This window comes from Lytechinus variegatus, chromosome 8, assembly GCF_018143015.1.
Source record: "Lytechinus variegatus isolate NC3 chromosome 8, Lvar_3.0, whole genome shotgun sequence".
NCBI classification, from domain to species: domain Eukaryota; kingdom Metazoa; phylum Echinodermata; class Echinoidea; order Temnopleuroida; family Toxopneustidae; genus Lytechinus; species Lytechinus variegatus.
Window position 1 is genome coordinate 5,348,273 of NC_054747.1, and position 12,400 is coordinate 5,360,672.

The following is a 12,400-nucleotide window of genomic DNA, read 5'->3' on the forward strand; positions in this document are numbered from 1 at the left end:
TCAAAGTATGACAGTATGTTGATGTAGCTCTACCTGTTTTTCTCACCAGAATTAGAGGGCGAGAGAGCTGCCGCTGGTGAAAGTACATCATCTTTTAAGGTAAAATTAGTTTCATCAACTAAAAGCATAAATTAGCAAAATGAGATAATTCAAAGAATTCTATCACAGATTTGTGAGTAACCCTCATGCTAGTCAAAATAGCCCAGTATTTCTGGTGGTTCAAAAGTGGTATGGCTCCTGATAAAATATACTGCCGTTTTTGGGATGAGGATGGTTAATTAAATAACAAGGATCCACAGCACTTACTAACATTTAATACACATTATTTTGCTCATACTTATTACCTTAAGCCCCTTTCACGACTGACATACGACCTGTTTACAACCGCCTGCAACAATTTTTGTCTCATCTGCATAGCAGAGTGAGACTATAGGCGCTGCTTTTCCGACGACGGCGGCGGCGTCAACACCGAATCTTAACCTATGATTAAGTTTTTGAAATGACAGCATAACTTAGAAAATATATGGACCTAGTTCATGAAACTTGGCCATAAGGTTAATCAAATATTACTGAACATCTTGCCTGAGTTTCGTGTAGGTCAAAGGTCATTTAGGGTCAATGAACTTAGACCATGTTGGGGGGAATCAACATCAAAATCTTAACCTAAGTTTAAGTTTTTGAAATGTCTTAACTTAGAAAATATATGGACCTAGTTCATGAAACATGGACATAAGTTTAATCAAGTATCACTAAACATCCTGCTTGAGATTCACGTCACATGACCAAGCTCAAAGGTTATTTAGGGTCAATGAACTTTGGCCAAATTGGGGGTATTTGTTGAATTACCATCATAACTTTGAAAGTATGTTGGTCTAGTTCATAAAACTTGGACATAAGAGTAATCAAGTATCACTGAACATCCTGTGTGTATTTTAGGTCACATGACCAAGGTCAAAGGTCAATGAACTTTGGCCATAATGGGGGTATCTGTTGAATTACCATCATAACTTTGAAAGTTTATGGATCTGACTCTTGGAACATGGACATAAGAGTAATCAAGTATCACTGAACATCCTGTGGGAATTTCAGGTCACATGATGAAGGTCAAAGGTCATGTAAGGTCAGTGAAATTTGGCCACGTTGGGGGTATTTGTTGAATTACCATCATATCTCTGTTAGTGTATTGGGCTAGTTCATAAAACGTGGAAAAAAGAGTAACCAAGTATCACTGAACGTCTTGTGCGAGTTATAGTAGTTTTCAAAGTCAACACTGCTGCTTTATTGAATCGCATGATGCAGGTGAGACCGCCAGAGGCATTCCACTTGCTCTTATTGCTCGATCGATCTCTTGGTGTCTTGTGAGCACTCACAGTCGTTATAGACAATCGCACAAACTGGAGGTGGTCGTGACTGGTCGCATCTGAACTTTGAACATGTTCAGAATTCAAACGCAATCAGATACGATCGATTCACTCGCATCAGGTCGTACCATCTTTCAGAAGATCATCATGTGAGTGTTCAACGTTGTACGACTTGATGTGAGAGGTGGCACTACTAAGTAGTCGCATTTAGTCAACTGGAGGTCATACAACACTTGCACACGTGCTCGCGACCTGTAGAGACCGGTCTTGCGACTGGGTGCGATGGTACATGTTTAAAGGCCATAAGACTGTTGTAAGACCAATCGCAACACGGCTTACAATATTACACTACCGTTGCATTCGCATGTATACGACCTTTCCTCGGTGTTACAAAATAGGAGTTGAGAATAAATAAAGCCCCTTTCACAATTGACGTACGACCAGTTTACGACCGCCTGCAACAGTTTTTGTCTTGCCTGCGAAGCAGAGTGAGACTATAGGCGCCGCTTTTCCGACGGCGGTGGCGGCGTCAACACCAAATCTTAACCGAAGGTTAAGTTTTTGAAATGACAGCATAACTTAGAAAGTATATTTACCTAATTTATTAAACTTGGCCATAAGGATAATCAAGTTTGTTTTTGATCATTCATGTTGCATGCTACACCCCTTTATATTACAAGTACTTTATTATTGTTTAGTTGTAAATTTATATTGTAAATCAACCACTGGAATTGGGACAGGAGGCTTCATGCTACAGTAATTAAGTTAACTTTTTCTGTCCCTGGCGTCCCAATGGTTGATAGTTCTTATTTTGTATTGTTTACACTGAAATGTATTATTTGCCGAATAAATAATAACACAGACTATCCTGGAATTTTAATCATGGTTATTTCCTCGCCTGAATAGCAGAAACAAGAGAAGTGAGACGTTCACTAAACTAAACATATACATGCAGAGTTGGGTATTATCACATGATCTCTATTAATATTATTGGTATGATAAGGATAATTTGGTTTTATAATTTTTGCTCAAAGCAATTAATTGTCATTTAAAACACTTTACCCTGATTTCTTTCTTTTTTTTTTACTCAGAAGTATCATAAGAAGAATATCACGCAAGAACCAACATCAAATGAGTTACATGTAGGAGAAGAGGGAGATTCGAGACCAGCAGAGGAGACATCTAGAGAAGACATGGAAGAGGACCAAACAGAAGAAGATGGGACGGATGTGGATGGGACTGAAGCGAATAGAACAGAAGAAGATGGGACGCAAGTGGACGGGACTGAAGCGAATAGAACAGAAGAAGATGGGACGGAAGTGGACGGGACTGAAGCGAATAGAACAGAAAAAGATGGGTCTGAAGCAGACGGGACTGAAGCGAATAGAACAGAAGAAGATGGGACGGAAGTGGGCGGGACTGAAGCGAATAGAACAGAAGGTGGGTCGGAAGCGGACGGGACTGAAGCGAATAGAACAGAAGAAGATGGGACGGAAGTGGACGGGACTGAAGCGAATAGAACAGAAGGTGGGTCGGAAGCGGACGGGACTGAAGCGAATAGAACAGAAGAAGATGGGACGGAAGTGGACGGGACTGAAGCGAATAGAACAGAAGAAGTTGGGATGGAGGCGGACTGGACTGGAGCGAATAGAACAGAAGAAGATGGGATGGAGGCGGATAGGACAATAGTTGGGACGGAAGGAAGAGAAAAAACCAAACAATACAGCCCCAGAAAAGATCAAACAGACATAACTTCAAAAGATCAAACAGGGGGAGATGGATTGGACAAACATCTTTCTCAAGAAGACAGGATTGAAGAGGCAAAAGGTATGTATATTAATCCTACTTACTTGGGAGAGAGAGTTAGGGAGAGGAAAGCGGGGATGGGGAGGGGAATCCAAGATATCTGTATGCCATCCTAAAATAGTAATAATAGCAGGGCCCGCTGGGAGAACAGTTTTCGGAACTGAAGTGGCTACCCTGGGTGAATATGCTATTATTATTATTATTTTTAGAAATCACATGATAAACAAGACTCTCTTACCTCTATGGTAAGTCAAAGCCACGTCTATTGCGCGGGAGTTCTCGCAAGCAGCCTTTCATGACCAGTCCTTTCATCAAAGACAAAACAATGTGAAATGCAGGAAAGCTGCCATGAAAAGACATTTAGTGCCCTTGTATTGGGATTCATGTAAAAAGACAGAATTTTGACAAGTTACCTATCGCCATTAAAGATACTTGGTCTACTATAAATTAGGTATGATAGTCACTTCTTTAGTGGTCTGATTAGTTACGTAACACCATTATAGCTAGCTACTTGGTCTATCAATTAGGTCTATAACCTGCTTGGACAAACTCGCATGTAATCTAATATTCCGATGGTCTGACTTCCACTTTGTCTTTGTCACTGTGTCATATGAAATCATGGTTAAAAAACAGTGCATCTTATATAGGCAAAGTGGAGTTAGATCAATGTGATACTGGATGAAATGGTTAGAAGCTGATAGAGTTTTTTGATTAAATTTCTTAATTTTGCTCGCATAAATTTGAGTCGGGTCCGCAATATATGGATAATCTTTCGAAGCAGCTCATTGTCCTGATTAAATTGACCCAAATGGACTAATTTGCATTTCGACCAAATCGTTAGTATAGCCAATATGTTGATAGCGGATGTTAGATCGCGCGAAATGAAAGGTAGACAAAGTTGCTGTAGACTAATTAACCTTTATAATTCCTCTGGATTTAATTGGAGTTGATTCTTTCTTACCTGAATATGACAGTAAAATACTTTGGTAATTGAACATATTAATACTTTTAATGTTTTCTTCACAGATGAGGAAGATCACCCTTCCCAAGTCCCACAGGTATTAATAACTGTAATTATTATTATTATTATCATTTATATACTGCGCTTTTCCCAGAATGGCCCAAAGCGCTTACAACAAGAAAATAGAAATTGTTACAACTATACAAATGAAACCTTACAATCCTTAAAATCTGGATTGGAAAAGAGAAAGGTTTTAAGTCCCTTTTTAAATGAAGGAACAGATGGTGATTGTCTAAGAGTAAAAGGTAAGCGATTCCAATATTTTGAAGCGGTTATGGTAAAAGTCCTATCTCCAGCCAGTTTATTAGTGATTTTATATGTGAGATGGAATGGGTCACTGGAGGCTCGTACATTCCTGCAAGGGGTGTATAGGGTCAAACAATCACGCAGATATAAAGGTTCCTGCTTATTCAGAGACTTAAAAACTAACAAAAGTAACTTAAAAAGTATACGATGTTGAATGGGAAGCCAATGTAATGATTCAAGGAGTGGTTTAGAGAAGTGAAATCTTGTTACTTGATAGATTATTCAAGCTGCCCAATTTTGAAGCCTTTGAATGCGATCTACTTGAGTAACAGGAATGTTAGAGAGAAGACCATTACAGTAATCTAAACGGGACAGAACTAGAGAACGAATTGCATTGTTACAGGCAGATTGAGTAATATATCTTCCAATTCGAGAAATATTCCTCAAATGAAAACTTACAGTAGTGCATATTTGAGAAACACGGTCTACCATTGACATTTATCTATCAAAAATTACATCAAGATTTTTAAAAGTTAACTGAAGGGCTTATGGATGTATCGCCGACTATTAACTTTAGCTCTGGCAGATTGCGTAGGTTGTGTGGAGATGCTGCTATGAAGAATTCTGTTTTTTGAGTCATTTAACTTTAATTTATTAACTGTCATCCAGTTTCTAATATCTAAAATACAGTTCTGAAGTCGAAACATAGCAACAACTAAATCTCCTGGGATTTTCGGATGGAATGAAATATACAATTGGGTGTCATCGGCATAAAGATGGTAGCTGATACAATGATGTATAATAATGTTACCAACTTGTAGGGGGTATAACCCAATGGGGCCTACTACCGAACCTTGAGGAAGACCAAAGTCAAGGTTAGTGGGTTGAGATAGTTCACCAGTAATGTTAACTCTGGAGGACCATCCTGTGAGGTATGACTCAAACCATGACAAACCTGTAGATCTCACACCTACTAGTATTCTGCTGTAAAGACGAGATAAAAGAATTTTGTGGTCAATCGTGTCAAAAGCAGCAGATAAATCTAAAAGTGCTATCAAAACAACTCTGTTACAGTCAAGGGAAAACATAATATCGTTTTTAACTTTAACCAGTGCCGACTCTGTGAGCACTAGCAGCGCTCGCAGTATTCATAATGTGTTTGACATCATTCTTTGATGCATTTTTAATGTAATCGCATTTTTTTTCTGTTTACCAATTAAAAATCTTTACTTTTGTTTTCACTTTACTTTAATTTGTTTATTATTTTTTAAACTCCTTTGTGTAGGGGGATCTTGGACAGATTTCTCTGTTTTTATATTTCATATCAAATTTTGCAATGCTCTTCAATTGGCCTGGGCAGTCTGCAGTGCACAGTAAAATCGTATGTGACTATTATTAGATAATGAAATTACACAGATTAAAATGTATGTATAAAATCATTCCTAAAATATAATGAGCTGTTTCCAAATTAAAATCATACAAAATATATGGATGAAAATGAAGTGGAAATATTTTGATGATATGAAAACCAAAATAGATAATAAATATATATATATTTTTTTCGACTGCAGCTCTTTGTGCATGATGTTCCCCGGGAAGAAGTTCAAGTAAAAGACAAAGGTAAAAATTTTCCTTTGCTTTGATATTATGAACAGGGATTTTTATCCTTAAGATTGATTGATCAAGAACCATTAAGGTGAACGCACACCTTGCAATTGGTCTGCGACCCGATTTCAGGAAAAAATGTAGTAGAATTCGATGCTAATATTGAGACTTGGAATATCTTACTGTGTAATGCTCTAAATCATCTTACAAATACTTATATTCAAATCTGTGACTATGCTATCATCCTTCTTAGAATAAAAGTGAATTTAATATCTCGTCGTAATGACATCATAGCAGTCATATGATTGGCTTCGATTTGAAACTAATTTGGCCTCTACTCCAAAATAAAGGCTTGCAATCTGCAAACATGGTTATATTAGTGTTCTTTCAATTAATTTTAGCCTCAAATAAAATGATAGGTTTCATTCACATTTTTTTATAAATGAGCTAAATGCGATTAGTTCTAAAATCGGATCGAGAACAGTCGTAAGGTGTGCGGTGGCCTTTAGACATACCTGTATCAATTCGCTTCATTTATGATTAGGTCTACATGTACATGTATGAATAGACTTTACATGGTTAATCCCTCATGAATTAGAGAGAAATAGCTAATTGCAAATTTACACAGTTAGTCTTATTGGTCAGCTACATGTAGACTTTACATTACATTTTATACTCATCTTTTTTTCGAAGTCTATACTCTATATCACATCTTTTCAAGCATCATTTCAAAGACAATATTTGTCGAGAAAAGTCTTATGAAATACATCCTGATTGTACAGGAATAACTTTGATATATTGTTCTCAATGAATATATAATTTTTCTTAATTTTCATGCCAACATTTGGAGTTAATTCACCTAGAAATATTGACGAAATCCATGTCACGGAGAAAAAATAGCCGCTACCCTCTTAAGTTTTTTTTTTTTCAAAGTAACTTGGCGTAAGCACATCACCCACGTTGCAATGTCGAGATACGTGATGGGTATGTCTATGCAGCCACTGCTCTCTTGCGTATCATAGATATGCAAGATAAACAATAGATTTTATCTGAGAGATGAAATGTCATCTCAGAATACCAATTTCATTTTAAAAGGTAAAATAAAAATGTTTTATAGATAAAATGACCCCAGAATACCGCCCTGGATCTTAAACTATCTTCTACATAGCTTTTATATAGATTTACCAAACCCTAATTACGGGACATGATGATAAATCATGTTCAATGGATTAACACACTTACAGTAACATAAATTTTTCTTATTTTTCTTCCGATTCAAATGACAGGCAAATGCAAGAGGATACAACGGGTATGCCTTTTGTGCGGTGAAAAAATCAACAACATGTCTATGCATGTCATCAGAAGGCATAAAAATCTTTCACGGCGTGAAAAAAATGAGTATCGTCAGAAGATGCTAAGAGAGTGAGTCATAGTATTGTTTGAGGGGAGATACAGCTGTAGTATTTGCCGTGATGAAAGTGAAAGCAACAAAAAAAAAAACGTTGGTGCAATTTTGGTAAAAAATCAGACGAGGAGTGAGAAATGTGATGAACTTTTTGACAAATTTCATTATCACCAGGGCTATGTGAATGGCCCCCTATATTTATTATGTCTTCAAAAAATAAACTTTTGAAAATTAGCATATCTGAGAGAGTGGTTCTTCCATCATTATTTGCACTGGTAAATTTTGAAGGTACAAAATTAAATGCAAGACAAGGTACAAGATGTTTTTATACAAAATGCTTGGAAGTTTTGTTGAGATTGTACAGTATGCTCATCTCATGTTTGAGTGAAACCCAAACTTCAAACATTAATTCGTTCATCCTTTTCTCCATAAGAGTTGTCAATGAAATACAGTAGAATAAGGAGTGTGGTTTATCTGTAGAAACAAAGAGAAAAATGTAGCAGACAACTCTGCAACTTACATGTCAATAGTAATTGTAGAGTTTTAGAGATGAGAAAGTTGGGAAGATACATGTATGTCCCTTTTATCTCTCACTGTACCCCCCCTGCCCGTGACTGCATGTCTTAACTTGAAAGGAGGAAGTATTGAAATATGTAAAACCAAGATTTAGCTACAGCTTTAATTGATATTACTTTCAGAATGAAGAAAATAAATAATGTTTAATACATATTCACAATGTTTATACCATAAAAACATAAAAAAAATATCAACATATAATAAAATGAATGAATAAATAACTGAATAAACAAATAAATGCTCAATAACTATGCCAGCAAAGTCATCAATTTTAATTCATGTATACATTACATGTATTTTAGAACTCAGTACAATCACAATGATTATGTTCATGTTCATGTTTAATATGTTACCGGACGTATGTTCATTGTTGTTATGTTATTCTGTGAATTTTATTTTTGTTGCAAGAATTGTCAAGTTATACAATTATCCGTTTTAATGGACAAATAAATAAATGAAATTGTTTTCTCCTTGAAGCTCTCACTGAATGTCATCTAAAAGGAACCTATCAAAACTTCACAAGCACGCAACCCTAATTCCACTAAGTCAAAATGAACAATATTTTGAAAATGAAAATGAAAATCCATAATTTATTGTTCGAAATAGACATGAAATGAAATACTCCGAAAATTTGTTTGCCCAATTGATCGTGGGCCCGGCAGCCACCGTGCAGCGCCAGATTGACGAGGCTCTATCCCTCAATTGTTGAACGCCAAACAGGGTAGCAGCAACTCCCATCTTTTAACGTCTTTTGGTCTTAACACATGCTAGCTTCAATAATCTTTACTAAGCACATGTCAATAATTAAGAGATTGGTTATATCATAAAGAGGCTCTAGCCCCTCAAATCAATGTTTCTAGAATCCAAACTTTCACAAAATGACAAAAGAAGACCAATGAAAAAAAGATTTCACCAATTGACCAATGAGTCCATTCATTTATTATGCTTGTTTGAACTCAATGGCCGGAATTCGCAAAGGTGGTTTTTGCAAAGACCATAGTTTCAACCATGGGTTTTACTGATTTTGCGATTCACAAACTTTGGTTTCAATTGAAACCATGGTTGTGAAAAATGGTGGTTCTTTAAATGAAACCACCATTGTGAATTCGGGCCAATGGGTGTGTTTAAAATGTTAAATTTACCTTCCTTAACTTCTTAGTTATTGAGGCAATCACATGCCGATGGTCATTCAATAAACTGGTAAGTTTATTTGATCCCACCTCATTTTCAGTCTTTCTTTGGCTATTTTGTGACATCTGAGGGGCTAGAGCCTCTTTATATTAAACCAATATCTTAATTATTGACATGTTCTTAGTTAAGATTATTGAAGCTAGCCTGTGTCAAAATTTTGCTCATTTTGACTTAGTGGAATTTGTGCAGTGCGCTTATGAAGCTTCATAAGTGTCTTTCGGAACCCAGTTTTATATTCAATCAAGTACTAGTGTCGATCAGTAGATAGTGACAAGTTCAACCCATTAAAGTCATTTAGATTTATACAATCTTGCTTGACAGGTTTAACTCGTTTCCCTGGACATCTCTTTGAGACTATGTTTAAATCACAAAAAAAAACAAAATTATCTGTTCTAAATATCTGGAAAGATCATTTTAACGTGTTCATTTTAACAGTTTATTATTTAGATATCAAGGTGTTCATTTTTTCATGTAAAAAGAGCTTTTCCTGAAAGGGACTCTTTGGAAATCTTTTGGGTAATATCTCTTAAAGAGATCTTGGCCGCTGATCACGCGATCGCCGCGAAAATTTGCACGCATGTAGACCTGGATGTAAACCACAAGACTGTATGGTAAAATTTTTGAAAAACTCATTCTTTGTATTTTTAATTAATTAATTATGCAAATACATGTAAGCGTATGAAATTTGCCCTAACTTTTATTTTTTGTGTATGTATTTGCCTTTAACTCTATTTATACAGCTAGTAGAATGCTAATTTTTGGTTGGAATATCAATGATTACATTTCTAACAAATATCTAAAAAAAATTGCAAAAATATGATTAATTTCTTATGTATTTTGTTTTTCGAATTCTTATGTATTTCTTTGTTTTTTCAAACTTTTGTTTTTTATTGTTTTTTTCCAATGAATGTCAGGGACCCTTCTGCAATCATAAATAGCATAAAATAAATCCGTTCAAACCAACAAAATTAAAAATAATCAGACATCTATGATTTTCGGTTGAAAAACTTAATTTGCATTGACTTTGTACACGGAATCACGTTTTTGAGCAATTTCGGGTGTGACATGTATGCTTTTACAAAATGTTGGGTAATTTCAGAAACACTTCCCCGGGCGTTGCAATTTTGGTCTCAAAAAAAGCGAAAGACTTGAAAGTAAAGAGTCATAGAGCGGCGCGATCTAAAAACTTTGCGACGGCGTAACAATGAAATTTGTCAAGGGGAGGAGGGGTCAAATTCCCCCCCCCCAGTTTAATAAGGGTTAATTTTGATGTGTAGCCTTCTAAAGCAATTGTTGATTAATTTCTTTCCTGCCGTAGATATCCCATCCACCATCAGAAGAGCCAGACTAGAAAGCAGAAACCGCTGTTACAATGTCCTCTTTGTCCTGTTTTAGTCCAGAGAATTGATGGACATTTAGTATATGTCCATGGGAAACAACGTGGATCGTATGATATGAAAGCTTTGATAGCTAAAGCTAAAGGTAAGCTTAAAGGGGTGGTCCAGGCTGAAAGTATTTAAAGCTTAATAATTAGATTAGAATTCACTGAGAAAAATGCTGAAAATTTTATCAAAATCGGATAACAAATAACCAATTTGTTGAATTTTAAAGTTTAGCAATATTTTGTGAAAACAGTCGTCATGAATATTCATTAGGTGGGCTGATGATGTCACATCCCCACTTGTTCTTTTGTATTTGTATCCCCCGAACAGAGTTCGGAGGATACTATGGATTTGGCTTCGTCGCGCCGCCACCGCGTCCGCCGCAGAGATTTCCTTGTGAGCGCTCTATCAGCTGCATTTCTTCTCAAATCGTCTTCAAATTTGGCATGAAGGTTGAGTATGGTATAGCGAAGAAGCCTATTGATTTTGGTGTGGATGGAGGTCACATGGTAAGGTCAAAGGTCATTTTCAGGTCAATGTTAAAGTTTACATGCAAGACTCTCTTATGACACCTACAGTAACTCTGCAACCATAAGTCACTTTTCAACCAAACTTGAATGGTAGATGGATTTGGGGTACCTGCATGTTATGCTGCAGTCGGAGGTCAAATGGTAAGGTCAAAGGTCATTTTCAGGTCAACGTTAAAGTTTACATGCAAGACTCGCTTATGACACCTAACTCTGCAACCGTAAGTCACTTTTCAACCAAACTTGGATGGTAAATGGACTTAGGGGACCTGTATGCTAGGGTCATTGTTGCCATGATAATTGTATTTTTTTGTCAAATTTCCGTGTGAGCTCTATATATCGCTATGACGGATAATGGGATGGGTTCGAGGGATACATGTGCTCGGCTGCGCGACCCGCCAAGCTTCTTTAGTTTATTATATGAAATCAGGTTTATTCAAATTTTTTCCTCCAAGAATAAGAAAAATTGGATTGACAACTGATTTAATGCATTAGATATTTAATCCTGCAACTTATTATTCACACAAGGGAAACATATACGTATTATTCACACACATATACGTATTATTCACACAAGTATGAAATTATGAAAAAAATCATGATTTTATTTAATAACATTTAATGTAAAATGGAAAGTGGGGATCTGACATCATCAGCCCACCAAATGAATATTCATGACAATATTTTTCACAAAATATTGCTGAACTTTAAACTTCAATAACTTTATTATTTGTTATCTGATTTTAATGAAATTAAATTTTCGGCATTTTACTCAGTGAATTCTTCTCTTTGTATTAAGATATTTATTTTCAGCCCGGACCATCCCTTAAACCTGTTGAGGTAGTATGTCTCCTTCAAAAAAGAGTCGCCTTGGCAGTTTCTGTTCATTTTTAATGATGTTGATAATCAGGAAAGGCCACGGCACACCTAATGACCCGACTGAGTGATGGGAGATGTGACGTCACAGCTCTTGTCAGCTTGATGGTCGCAGACCGGTCAGAGACAAGTCGCAAAGAAAATCGAAAGGATTTGACATTTCGAATCCTTATGATTGGATCGCAAGCTCCATCCAACTTCCCGCCAATCAGACTGCAAGTTGTGCGACGCGTATATGATAAACAATGCGCATACGCAGTAGTAAGCGCATTTTCTCAGTTGGTATGGCAAAAAGCGCATACGTGAGTCGCAGACAGCGTGGTAGTCGGATCGCAAGGTGTGCGGTGTAGAGGCTTATGACCACCTTCCGATTCATCTCCCCTCACTCAGTTGCAAGCCAGTTG

General features: G+C 36.5%; 1 protein-coding gene across 1 annotated transcript in view; it reads left to right on the forward strand.

Annotated features, from left to right (window-relative positions):
• LOC121419879 overlaps nt 1-12,400 on the forward strand; it is a 41,412-nt gene that overhangs the window by 20,269 nt on the left and 8,743 nt on the right. Inside the window, exons 7-12 of the mRNA XM_041614343.1 lie at nt 50-99; nt 2,453-3,188; nt 4,194-4,225; nt 6,006-6,054; nt 7,326-7,461; nt 10,530-10,693. Of these exons, the coding sequence (XP_041470277.1) occupies nt 50-99; nt 2,453-3,188; nt 4,194-4,225; nt 6,006-6,054; nt 7,326-7,461; nt 10,530-10,693 (1,167 nt within the window). The remainder of the gene's footprint in view (nt 1-49; nt 100-2,452; nt 3,189-4,193; nt 4,226-6,005; nt 6,055-7,325; nt 7,462-10,529; nt 10,694-12,400) is intronic.